Source organism: Arachis hypogaea, chromosome 5, assembly GCF_003086295.3.
Source record: "Arachis hypogaea cultivar Tifrunner chromosome 5, arahy.Tifrunner.gnm2.J5K5, whole genome shotgun sequence".
NCBI lineage: Eukaryota > Viridiplantae > Streptophyta > Magnoliopsida > Fabales > Fabaceae > Arachis > Arachis hypogaea.
The window spans coordinates 112,340,150-112,354,440 of record NC_092040.1 but is presented as its reverse complement, the minus strand read 5'-3'; the positions used below and the strand labels follow the sequence as shown (position 1 = coordinate 112,354,440).

The 14,291-nt window shown below is 31.8% G+C and overlaps 1 protein-coding gene across 6 annotated transcripts; it reads right to left on the bottom strand.

Annotated features, from left to right (window-relative positions):
* Positions 1-1,672: 1,672 nt before the first annotated feature.
* On the bottom strand, positions 1,673-12,965 carry LOC140184540 (uncharacterized). 6 transcript variants are annotated; one of them, XM_072236370.1, is made up of 4 exons: positions 12,381-12,965; positions 12,183-12,282; positions 11,956-12,070; positions 1,673-2,729 (listed from the first exon to the last, which is right to left on the bottom strand). In XM_072236370.1, exons 1-2 carry the CDS (start codon positions 12,834-12,836, stop codon positions 12,280-12,282), a joined length of 459 nt encoding a protein of 152 aa, XP_072092471.1. In that variant the 5' UTR covers positions 12,837-12,965; the 3' UTR covers positions 1,673-2,729; positions 11,956-12,070; positions 12,183-12,279. The 6 variants fall into 6 exon arrangements, with proteins under 6 accessions (XP_072092471.1, XP_072092469.1, XP_072092474.1 ...); XM_072236368.1 differs by having other exon boundaries at positions 1,673-2,713; XM_072236373.1 differs by having other exon boundaries at positions 2,338-2,729; positions 12,188-12,282.
* Between the last annotated feature and the right edge of the window lie 1,326 nt (positions 12,966-14,291).

Sequence of the window (14,291 nt, the reverse complement as noted above, 5' to 3'; positions counted from 1 at the left end):
ACAAGATGGTGACTTCTTTCGAAATGACGCAATGGGGGACACAACAGAAAGCCAGAGGATAGAGAAGTGGACAAGGTGGGAGACACGGCAACAAAGAGGAGAATGGACACGACGACAAAGTTACGGAAAGGAACGCCGCAAATAGAGAGCACGATGCGGTGAGAATCATGGCACGGTGAGGTGTGACGATACGGTAAGAAGGGAGAGCGGCGAGAGGATGGCTGCAGAGGTTGGATGGAGTATGGACAACGTTAGAGATTTCTGAATTGAATAAGAGTTATGCAAATAAGGATTAGGAGTTTTGGATTTCTATATATATGTGTGTGTGTGAAATGACTAAAAAACATATATGAGAAATAAACTATTAAGGACAATTCAGTAAATTTATGAACTTCGGGGATTAGCGGGAATGGGGCGGGGATCCCCGCTCGGGTCCCCGCGTCTGCCTCGGGAAAATTTTGCCCCCCATCTCCATCCCCACGGGAAAAATTTCCCACAATCGGATCCCCATTCGGGACAGTCCCCGCAGGCCGCAGGAATCCCCGCGTCTCGGGGAGTTTTGCCATCCCTACTTGGGACTCATAGTAATCGCTAAATTAATTTCCGTCCATTCTTATCATTGGAAAGGACTGAAACGACGTCGTTTTGTAGTTATTAAAAAAAAACCCAATCACCTCATCTGCTAGCTTCATTTCAGATTCACTGAGAAGCGCAATCAACATTTGCTTGACCTGTTAGAAATAACGCAAAAAAAAAAAAAAAACAATGAAGCTAGGATCACTAAAATTAATCGGGCGTAAGTGGAGACGTTGATGGACACTACAACAAAATCATATTTTAGTGGCGAATATCACTTATTAAGTGTTCGTAGAGCACACTTCTGTAGGGCTAGTTGTTTTTTGATATCATAAAAAAAGAGTGAAAATCTAAGTAAATTGTCACATAATAGGATTGCACTATATGCTACCTCTTGGCGTTCTATAAAGCATGTGCTGTTGATGATTGAATTTTTGATGGTTTAAAATTTCACTAATAAAATCTCGTTGTAAAGTATAGTCTCTAAATCAACAATAATTTTTTCATACAAAAATTTTGTTTGTCATAAGCACAAATCCCTAAAATCTATAAATCGAAGTATTTAAACTTCGGGTCGTCTCTCAAAAGACTTGCAGAGTAGTGTTCTTGTTACTGGATATGGACTTGTTTATTTTGGGGTTTTAGATGAGAAATATGAATAGTAGACGGTAATGAAATTTTATTAACAAAATGGTCTTGGCAAGGTTTGGTTGTCAAGGTTTTTCATCATTATCACTAGCCACAAGTATGGTAGTTGCAAGGATTAATCCCACTTAGTCATCCTTAAATCAATTAATAAAGGAAAGTCAAGTGAGTTATATCAATCCTAGTCCACAAATCCTAGCTTTTCACTAATTGGATTAATGAAGGCTAGAGTCAATGGCTATCAACTATCAATCAATTGGACACTAGTAACTCAAGAAATCCTAAGTTACCTTCTCAAGCCAAGAGCATAAAATTCTATTCTAACATCCTCCCAAGCATTTTATCGAACACTTGGAAGGTACAAAAGAGAAGTATGACAAATCACAACAAGCATGAATTCTAACTACAATTGAATGCAAAGAATTAACAACAACAATCAAGGAAATCACAATTATCATGAATTACCTCAAATTGCATTATTGAAGGAAAACAAAGGAACAACAATCTATCCACAACAAAGTGGAGAATTACAATTATTAAAGCATATAACTAGAAAGAGAAAGAGGAGAAGAGTAAGAATTGATAAAGGGAAAGTAAATTAAAACATGAATTAAACCTAGATCTAAGAGGAGAGATTAACCTAATCCTAATTCTAGAGAGAAAAGAGAGCTTCCCTCTATAGAAACTAATCTCCAAAACTAAAACTAACTCCTAGTGATAAATAATACCCATTGTGTCTTCCCCTTCAATCCTTGATCCTTTTAATCCTTTCTATCAGAATTCTGGCGCCAAAATGGGTCCAGAAATTCTCCAAAATCGCCAGGCATGAGTTGCTTTAATGAAATCACGTGCGGACTGCGACACGTGCGCGCACGGTGCGCGTGCGCGTCCTTAGCTGATTTCGCAATGTGCGCGCGAACGCCTTGTGCGCGTGCGCGTGCATGGCCGGATTCACTTCTTTGACTTTTTATGCTTCTCTCCACTTGTATGCTTCCTTCCTTACTCCTTTGATCTATGCCTAGCCTATTTCAATCCTGGAATTACTAGCAAACGCATCAAGGCATCTTATGGAATTAAGGAGAAATTAGAATTCATCAAAATGAAGCTTAAAAAGCATGTTTTTACACTTAAGCACAAATACGGGAGAAATTACAAAATCGTGCTAATTCCTTGGCTAAATATGACAAAAGATTGATAAAATGCTCTAAATTCAATACAAGATAAATCCTAAAAACGGAGTTTATCAGCTGTCCAAATCATAGAGCCTACATGAACAATGTCTTCATTAACCTATTTGCATTGCAAATCATCGATTTAACAAAGTACATTTGTGATGCTAGATAGGCATTCACTCATGCATGCAAGAAACCTTAAAAATGAAGCCCTTATTCATAAACCAGACCCATGTGGTCATGTTGTGTTTGTATAGTACCTGATTGGCAAAGATATTCTCCTTTTTCCTATTTTTGAAGATTGTCAATTGAAATTCTTCCTGCAAAGAATGAACACTGTAATCAAAGAACAGACTGTGAAATGAATGTGAAGAACAAATAGAAATAAAAAATATTGGTAATTGTATAAGCAATTCATCATGATACTGTGTGAGATTCTATTTAGGAAAATGAAAAAGACAAAAAACAATATAGTATATTGTTGATCATTCATATCAAGAAATAAAAAAGCACACCAAATATCTCATAATAAAATGAACATCACAAAATAGATGTTATAAATACAACTATGTTTGAGACTGAGAAAAACACATTTGCTATATGGTACCTTGCTTATTAGTCCATCATAAACAACCAAACTGATTATGCTCTTAAATAGCTCAAAAAGTGCTTCAACCTCACTAACAGTGACTGTGAAACCAAAATTTGTTGTAAATTTAAACTACTAAATTGGCACGAGGGCTTGAGAAATAGAGATAGAGTCAATTCCATAACAAATATAAAACAACACGATTTTGTTACCGGTAAAGCATATGAACCAACCAATTGGAATTAAAATTTGGAGAGGGGAAACTAACACTTTTCCTACTAAAATGGTGACAGGATGGATTGTAAATAACTTGATGCCATAAAAAACACATGCAACTATTCTTAATCTTTTCAACCTAGCAAGTATAAGAGGCTAAAAATATTTTATATGGGTTGTGGAAGGGGAAGGAGAGCGGAGAAAGGAAAGGAAAGGGGAACTGGGGAAGGGGAGTGTGGTTTTTTTTTTAATAAATATAAAACGACATTGTTTAAGTCATTTCCAATGGCAAGAATGGAAGGAAATTAATTTAGGAATTACTATGAGTTTCGGAGGACAATTTTGGGGATAAATTTAAGTAATTAACTAATTATTAATTTTAGAGATCACTTTGAGACTCGAGTGCAAGTTCAGAAATTACTTTGAGATTTAACTCGGTTTTTAATTATGAATACCTTCAGATTGCAAAGAAATATTCAGATAATTCTAACATTTTTTACACTAAAAATGACCTAATTATAAAATTAAAAGTACTATAGGAACCCAATTGAAAGTAAAAAAATATAGAGACTTAATTAAAAATTTAATAAAATTATAGGGATCAACAAAATAATTAAACATTAATTTTAATAAATAAAATTCTCTTTGTATAAAATAATAGAAACAAGAAGTAAATACTAAATTGATACGCGAAAGATTCAGACACTGACAAAATGTTACCTGAAAGATGTTATTGACAAAAAGATCCCTAAAAGAATATTCATTTTCGACAAAAGTGACTAGGCATCAATTGAGTTACTTGGAATTAAAGTTAAATGTTAAGGTGTCAGTTAACAATTATCATAATTACAAAAGTTACCCATACTTTTAATTTTTATAATTTAAAAAACACCTCAATTTTAATTTTTCTAAAAACCTAATCCCTTTTTTCTGACTCTCATTCCTTCCTTTTCCTCATCATCATTCACCCATGTTTTCTTCTTCTTCCCAAATAAACTCCTCCTTATTTCCGTTCACTACTGCCTCTACCTTCCTCCTCGACAGCAAGGTCCCGTCCTGTGACAACCAATTAGTTCGGCGAGGCATTCTCTGGCCTGGGAATGTAGGTTGGCTTACCGCAGATCCATAAACCTAAGTTTATCTTTAGCAACCGAATTTCGTGAAGATGATGCAGGATATTCAAAAAGAGTCTGAACAATATCTTTATCTGAAAGATCTATGGGTAATGCAAGCCATTGGTGTTTTGCTCTATGTGAAGATCCAGACACAGGATAATGACGAAAATATGGCGAACCGGCTCCTTTATTTTCGTCTCAGTCACCACAGGCCCATGCGCAGGAAAAGAGGTGAGCTGCTACTGCTGTTGAAGAGATTTCAAAGTCGTTGGAGCTAGAGGTGGCAGATTTGACAAAAGAGGAAGTTGGTAATACTGCTTACCAGAAGAAGTAGTTTGAGGTCGCGATTGAATATTACTGGAAGGCTATGGAGTTGGTTGGAGGAAGGAGGAGGAGAAAGGTAGAGGCGGAGAAGGAAAAGACGAGAGTCTAAAAAAAGGGATTAGGAATTTAGGATTTTTAGAAAAATTGATGTTTTTAAAATTATAAAAATTAAAAGTATAGATAGCTTTTGTAATGATGATAATTGCTAATTGACACCTTAACATTTAACCTTAACTCTAGAACTCAATTGACGGTTGATCACTTTTGTCAAAATTATTTTTTTGTTTAGAAATTTTTTTGTTGATAACATCTTTCAGGTACCATTTTACCTGCGTTTGAATCTTTTGGTACCGATTTGATATTTTCTTCTAGAAACAATTAATTTATTATGTCACATAACACTTAACGTGATACGTCATTATCTAACTAACAAAAAAACGAATTTAACCTATATTTTGTCTTTCAAAAACTAATATTACTAATTTAAAAAATCAATAAATTTTCAAAGACAAATTTAACTTTTAACTCATTATTATATTATGTTATAATAATAGATAGTATTCTGGTACCAAAAATCTAACATAACTTTTTAAATATTGCTCAAATTTTGGTGAGTCAATTTTAGTAGAAATAGATAATTAATATTTCTGTGAACTAGAATTTGTCCATTTAATGTTAATGGACATACTTACATAAGTAATAAGATTTACGTGAACAATGTTTCAGGAAAGTGTCTGTGTACCAAATTCTTTGTCCAATTCTTATTATTAATTTTTGTACGACTGAATGCTATGTATAATATTGAATTTTATTGTTTATGAGCGTCAGATTTAGAAAAAAATTATTTTATTTAATTTTTTAATTTATTATTATTTCTTAATTATTTCGTATAATAATAATAATAATAATAATAATAATAATAATAATAATAATATATTTTTATTTTTATCGAAATTAATTTTTTAAAGTACAAGTTATATAATTTTTTATATTTTTTATGAATGTAGTAGTACTCTTATTTATTTGATTATTTGGTAATTGTCTTTACTTAAATTTTTTTTTTTAATTTTACAGTGTGATTGTCTTTTGTCGTAAATTATATTCACTAATTTAAATTTTAATTTTATGGATGTAAGAGTTTAATAAAAGATAATAAATTCTATTTTAATAAAAGACAATTAGATCCACTTATATCTAATAATCAGCCTAATAAAATGTGAGATGATCTAATTTTCTTAAAAATAAATCGATTTTTTTATCGAACGATTGTTAATAAAAAAATTTATAGGTGAATTCAAACTTCATTCTCACTTTCTTACATCAGCCAAATTCCATTAGTTTGAGTTGACAAGCTAAATTGATAGGTTTGATTTATTTTGATTTTTTAAAGAAAAGAAAAACATAAGAAGAAATGCTAAATTCAAAAATCTAAGTTTAATACTAAAAGTAACTAAAGAGTTCATATAGAATAAAAAATATATAAAGAAAACAAAAAATATTTTTAATAGTAATTCTAAATCCTAATCCTAACAACTCTCGCATTAAGGCTGCACACGGATCAGATCGGATATGGCTTAAAATTCTATCCGATCTGCACTGCACTCATCGGATCGAATCAGATACGATATCCGCATTTTTTCAGGCCAGATCCGATCTGATCCGCATACTTGCGGATCGGATCGGATCGGATATCGGTATAACCGCATAATTAAAAAAACTATTTTAAGATTCTATTTAGCTATTTTTACAAAAAAAAATCCATAAAATTCATTTTTCACCTGTTTAAGCCTATTTACTCCTAAAATATTATCAATAAAAGTTCTATTGAATAACCAAAAAAATAATAGCACAAGATTTAAGTTTGATTATTCTAAGTTGAAGTACAACATATTGATCTACTAATAATAATACTAATGATCTACTACTACAACAACAATAATTATAATAATAACAATTATAATAATAATAACAATAATAATAATAAAAAACCTAATTTAATCTTTAAAAAATTATTTTGAAAATGTTATTTGATTATTAGTTTACTAATTGACTTTTAATCAAATATTTTAATTTAAAATTGAAGATAATATAATTAATTTTCTTTGTTTATAAAATTAAAGTATTAAATTCTTATTCTTTTATAACTGTTAAACTCTATAATTTAAATATAGAAAAGTATTCAATAATTATAAAATTAAATAAAATTTTTAATTTAATTGTCAAAACTTGATCTAATTACTTTTAATAAAATAATTTCTAAAAATAAAATCTTTAATGAATAAATAAATTGTAATTAACTCATAATAATTTTTTTTTGAAAATTATGGATCTTACATCCTAACCACCTTATAAAAATTTTCGTCCTCGAGAATTGATACAAAATGAAATAAAAAAAGATTTCATATTACTTCACTCTTGAATGCATTTAAAGAAAAAGCAAAAAGTTCTTAGTGTATATATATATACATATAGTTTCAAATACCAAGATTTTTATATGGTATAAAGGTATTTAATAAGAAAACTATTTTCACAACAACCATACTCAATCTAAGGAAACTATAAATTCCAGAATCCAGTCAATAATTAAGAACTCTCGGTTTTCTCAAACAATTTTAACCTCGTCAAACACTTTGCAAATTTTAATGGTCACAAACCCAACATCAACAAAATTCTTTCATATGAAACAAAGTTTCACAACTCTCTGCAATGTCATACATTTACAAATTTTCACCCTTTGCGTTCACCAAACGTGTCCTAAAGGACTAATGTGTCGTTTACTAAGTTTAACGGTCGCACAAGATACCAAAACTAATCTCGAGTATACTCAAGGGATAATAGACCATAGAAAAGAAAGAAAAGTAATAAGGACCGTGTTCGCAGGAATTTGAAAGAGTTGTTGAAATCACGAGTAGACAATGATGAACAAGTAATAAAGAATGCTGGAAAGAGAATCAACTGACAGCTTTAAGGGTAATTCTTTGAATGGAAGGAATTCGATAGGACCAATAAATTGAAAAACAATGCAGTGTTTTGGAAACGAATTCAAGCTGAGTCAAATAAATATGAAGTTTACAAAAGAAGAATATCTAAAACCAAAGACAAAATTCATAGAACCCAAGTGTATGATTTAAAGATAGTCTCGAATACATTATTCATAAAGAATGAAAAACTTAAAGAAAAATAATTTCATGTTCTGAAAGAGAAAATGAGTAACAAACATCCTTCAAAAGATTAATAAAAACGTAAATATGGCATTATTTCAATATAAGTTCAAGCGAAAATAGATTACATAAAGTTTGTAAATGGAAAGATTAATTTGGCTAAGAGGGAAATTGTATTTTCTCTTCTTTTTCAAGCATGCATGAATACTACGATTTTGTTGGAAGAAAAACCTGAGATAAAGTTTTGCTCATAAAAGAAAAAAAAAGAATGCATTGCAATTGAACAGGTTTAAATCACATACAGAAATTTTATTTTATTTTATTTTATTTTATTTTAAATATCAGGTAAAAGAGTATAGGCTGAATTAAACGCGATTTTATTAAAACTTCAATGGACATTCATATCGCACCAAAACAAGTTCAAATTATATCAAAGAGAGGCACTGCTCAAGTAAAGAAGTACAAAGTCAAGGACAATTTTACATAATAATAAATCAAAACTTGTTTAAAAATATTTAAAACAAAACTTCAATAATATACTTGAAGTCACAACTTTATAAAGATGTTCAATAGTATTAAGATGCCTAAAAAGGAAACTAATTCATTTCAAGAAAGAAACTTAAAGGATTTCAATTAGGATTCATAAAGCATGTCACTCATAGAAACGAAGAGCTTAAGAAGGAACTCAACAATTTAAAATAAAATTGATTCAAAACTTAAATTTCTTCAGAAGAACTCAACTTTTTTTTTCCAAAATGGTACAAAATTCTGAAAGTATACTTGGAATAACCACCTCGCAAGAATCATTTAAGAAAATTACGAGGCGCTTAAAAAAAATCAGCCCATGGAAGAAAGGATCTTTAAATCAAGAGAATTCAAACAAAAACTCACTAGGCATGGATTATCAAAGGAGTTTCCAATTGGTTCAAAGGAATACAAAACGCACCAGGAAGACAACTTAATCAATAGAAAATTCTCAAAAAGAACCTTTAATTAAAGAAAGACAAATAAAAGGACAAATAGTGTATTAGATGGAAACGAATTCAAGTTGACTCGAATGAGCATGAGATTCACAAGAAACAGAAAACTAAGACTAATGGTGACGTTTATAAAAATAAAAGAATAATTAAAAATAGAATCAAGTATGACATCCATGAAATGAAAAGCTTTAGAGGTAATTGGTCCTTTCCTAAAAGGAAAGAGAAGTCCAATACTCTCCAAAAGAACAACAGTTACATAAATAATGTATTATGCTAAACTAAATTCAAATTAAATAGTTTAGGTGAAGTTTATCAAATGAAAGTCAACTAAAATAAGGGCAAAAATCTTTTTTTTTTTAATTGTAAAATACCTAAGTACATAATCAAATAAAGATATGCATAAAAACTATAGTAAAGCTATTACAAAAATCAAGTTGTATTTAGAGTAGGTATAATTTTGTAAACCAATAAAAGAACATGCGAGGTATTGAGAGTAAATATTTATTTATTTATTTATTTATTTTATTTATTTATTTTTTTTAAACTGCATTAAGAATTTTCAAAACTTCATATAAAGAAAGTTATATCGAATCAAAAACAATTTTATAAGGGCTTCAAGAATAATAGTTGTAAATATAAAGAGAAAATTATATCACAACTTCTTTAAAAAGAACTCGAAATAGGAGTTTAAAGGAATACACTGCATCAAAACAGGTTCAAAATTGTACTAAAGAATACATGGATCAAGAAAAGAATTTAAACAAAGAAAGACAAGCACACCAAGAACGTTAAGCAGACTTATGCAGTTAGAATCAAACGAGGAAGCACATGAACATAAGAATAGGGTTGGGAAAACATCAATTTACTTTTCCAAAAGAAATAGCAATTGAGGATTCCAAGGTAAACTTGTGAAAGAACAAGTCACATGATATTCAGAGTTCAAGATACCTAACCGAGTAACTTCGAGAAATAGTTTCTAACGTTCTCAAAACTCGCGACTCACGTTATCTATGACTCGCATATCGTCTATGATAACCCATTAGTGCTTCCATACACATAATTCACTGATATTAAGCCGGCCAAACTTAATACCAAGAATTATGCAATGCAAGACTAATGGCGTTAATCAATAGACCGTCATGTGCATAAAGCTCTAATTCTCATTATTTGAACGAGACCTATTACATGACAAATGCTCAGAGTATGCAACTGAAGCATAACCGGTCTATTCCTCAGGCTCTATAGGAAAGACTGCTCTGATACCATAATGTAACACCCTCACTATCAGAAGTCACGCTTCCGGCTGCGGTACTCTGATAGCAAGAAGTATTACGACTACTTTACATACTAAATATTAAAATAGGAGCCTGTGACTCAACACCGTATCGCTAATCACTTTATAAACCGGAAATAAATATTTCATCTAAAATAAACAAGCAGGCATAGATTCATATATAAGACTTTTTACATAATATATATATATATATATATATATATATATATATATATATATATATATATAACATACAACTCCTATCCCTCTTACAAAATTGTAATAACAAAGACGAGGGAAGAAAATAATCTAATTGATATAATAACATATAAACCAAACGCAGTATAACTCTTCTTAGTGCTTCTTCATCCGGTTCCTGAAAAGGTAAAACTGTAGGGGGTGAGAACCTAACCACACGGTCTCACCACGGAGTTTCAAAGTTGTCATAAGAAGATATTTAATAGGAAAACTGTTTTCAAGCTCAGTGATTATCATTGCCTTATGAATCTTTTAAAAACCGATAGGTAATCGTTCAAAACCTTTTCAAAGAAACACTGTTTAATCTTTCAAAAATCCGAAACCTTTCATTTCTTATAAGAAAATCTCAATCATAAACCAACCACACAATCAAACAACACAATCATTAATTCAGCACCAAAGTTCATTCTCAAATGTAGCACGCCAGAACAAACACAGACAAGGCAGACAAGGAAAGCACAAGTAGGCAGCAATTACAGCAAATAGTTCAAGTAGCAGTTAAGAACAGTTTAGCAATTAGGCAAACCAAAACAAGTTCAAACTCAAGCAAAGCATACAAATACATATGATGCATGTCTGTCCTATGGCTGATGAGGCTCATCTGTCGGTTATCCAGCCAACCCGACAAGTCTGAATTGTCCTTAGACTGTCCCCTGACGTGCATCCCCAAGAGTCTATGCATAGCTTTTTCTCAAATAATCAATATTGCTCAATGGGGGGTAACATTCCCGGGAATTTATATAGTGCCCGGTCATACTTACGTCGTAAGGTCAACAGAGTATCGAGTTTTCAACCTGGTACACGTGGTGGCAAGCCACGACATTTAATCCAGGGAACCTCGTATCTCAGATATTTCAAATTCATAAGCCATGTGAATAATTCAAAGTTCACATCTCAACATTCTCAACATCATAATCATTCATCAATCCAAATCTCATTTCCAAGTTCATTTCAAAGCCACATTTCAAATAAAATCTTCATCATCCTCTTTTTCATTCTGTTTATTAACAATCTCAATTCTAAAACATAATTCTTTCTTTGATAGACAAATCAATCTTAAAACGTATAATGCTTAAAAATAAATCTTTTTAATTAATTACTTTAAATAAAACTTCCAATTTTATAAAATTTCGACAACATCTCCTCTAAAACTCGGACACTGCCACCCTTTTCAGGTCCCATCCAAACATTTCTCAACCATTTCCAAATCTCAAACATTTTCCAGAATTGAACCAGTTCCAATGTCAACTTATTTTCAAATCAACCAATTCTAACAATAAAACTCTTTAAAATCGAATCAGCTCAAATATTAAATCATTCATAAAATCAGACTAACTCACAATCAAACTGCTCCCAGAATAAATTTATTTTCATATCTCAAATTATTTCCAAAATCGTTTCATTTATATTACTAAGTAAACGCTAAAACTAAGAAAATCCCCCTTTCTTAATAATCAAGGAAATAACATTTCAACCGATTTTTATCAACACCCATACACCACTCACGCAATCAAGCACCTAATAATCCAGTCCAACAAACCATCACATCCACAAGACAAATATAATCACAGAAGTATATCTTTTTGCATCAATATCTATTTATCACAACTCTGTAATGTAAAATAGATTTTAAGAAAAACCCCTACCTCAATTATTCACAATCCGCATAATTAAACGTGTTGAATCCCTTTTTCCCCCGGCTCATCACGGCGGCAGCCATAACCGCGGTTCCAAACCACTTTTGCAGCAACCATAGTTACTCTAATCGCAACAAGAAATAACCGAAACTCAATCAAATAGCAAATAGCATTGCAAAACCCCAGCCACATAACAGAACAGCGACTAAAAGAGTTTCGAAGCAAGAACGACTTACTGTACCAGCAAGGAACTAAAGTACAGCGCAGCCGCAGCTTCAGCGGTTAACTCCGGCAAGCTCCGACGACAGCGGCTTCAGCCCGCAGCGGAAAAACTCACTACAACATTATCAAACATATACGACTCAAGCGAAGACCCTTACGGTAACAGATTTTGACGGATAAGGAAGATAAACCAGAACAGGGCTAGAGCTTACCAAGAAAACAGAAGCTTTAGTGGCGGTTTCCGACGGCAACAGCGGCAGAGATGGCTCGACGGCGACGAAGGTGGCTTCCTTCCCTTTCATCCCGTTCTGGTCACACTTTCCTCTTCTCCTCTGGTCAGATCTGCGTCGACGGCGGCTCGACAGTAGCGAGGAACGGCGACGAGAAGACCTCGACGGCGACGGCAACGACGCGGGCTCCACAGACGGCAACGCCTCCTTCTCCTCGCGCGGCTCTCTTCCTCGGTTCTGAGCTTCCTCGCGATGGTGACGAACGGCGCGGTGGTGGCTCGAGCTGGACGGTGGTGGCTCGAGCAGCAGGACGCGGTGGCGGCGTGCAGCTGCAACGGTGGTCTCCCTTTCCTCCGGCGCCGCTGTTCCTTCCTCTTCTCCCTTTCTCTTTCTCAAGCCCTCTCTTCCCTCTTCTGCTCTCTCTCTCTCAGATCTCATGGTATATAATCAAAGGCAACTACTAAGCCCTTCCACAATAAAAGCTTTCTTCATCTTCATCGCAAGCACCAACAGCAACACCCAACCCAATTTAGCGCGTGTGGGTGACTGAATGGAATTCCCCTGCTACTAATACTAATATTACTAATAATAATAATAATAATGTTGATCTACTAATAATAATAATAATGATCTACTACTACAACAACAATAAGGGTCCATCTAGTGTACAGATGGATGTATACAGATTTTTGTCTTTTTATGATTTAAAAGCGTATCATTAAAAGTGTTGCTTAAAGAAAAAGTGTTACCCTTAATCGTTAACTTGGCTCTGATACCAATTTTTACAATGTAATTTCTTTTTCAAAATTTCTATTAACTCTTCATATTTTGTTTCGAATAAGTTTATAATTTGTATAGATTTGGTTGGTGATACTTTATAATTTGCAATTTCATAATCAAATGTATTGACCATTTCTACTATTACTAATTCTGATATAGTTTTTCAATCTTGTTTTAGTTTATAATATTCTTTTTTGTATATAAAATCTTTTATCTGTTTGTCTTTTTCTTTAATATAATTTTTCAAATCCTCAACAACTTCTTTTATTTCTACACTTTCTGTTGTTTCTAAATATCTTTTTAATTTTTCAACTTCATTTTCCATTTTTTCTTTCAACAGTTTTAATTCTTTTAGATCATAATATGGTGTTCCAGACATTTATAAATTTTTTTAAGTTTAGCTCCAACTTATTTATATTTGTTCTTATTTCTATCATTTTTATTATAAGGTCATTAATTTCGGACTGAAGATTATTTAATTCCCTTTTATACTCCTTTATTTTATTTTTTAATTTTTTCGCCCTTTTTCTTTTTATTTTGTTTTCTGGTCTTTCAATCTTTGTATACTTCATTATTTATCTTATAATTTCTGCAAATTCTATCATCGATTCATCACTATTTTCTAGAGATTCTATTAATTTTTCTAACTCTTCAACTTCCCCTTTCAATTTGTCATAGATTATTTTTAGAGCTTCAAATGCTCTTTGATTTATTTCAGAAAACTGTAAATAATTCAACCGATTTTCTCTTTCAAAGAGCTCTTGTTTCTTGTCTTGATAGGTTACATATATTTTCTCTTTATTTATTGTCATAACTTAGTGTTTAGGGTTTCATTTAATTTTTCGACCTTTTTTGTTAATTCTTTTATTTCAGAATTTTCTTCTTTAATCTTTAACTTAGATAAACTTAAAGGGCTATTAATTTTGGATTCTCTTATTTGAAAATTCGATGAAACTAATTTTCCTGATGGTTCTTTTAGTAAAAGAACTGGGTTTTCAATAGCTTTATACTTTGGTATTTCTGTCTTTACAATTTTCTGGAATAATTCATCGACATAAATTCTTTCTCTGTTTTTAAATATTATACTATGATGGCTATTTGTTAAAGCATAAT

Coding starts and splice junctions, on each gene's coding strand:
- LOC140184540 (XM_072236370.1), bottom strand. CDS start 12,836: ATGAGATCTGAGAGAGAGAGAGCAGAAGAGGGAAGAGAGGGCTTGAGA.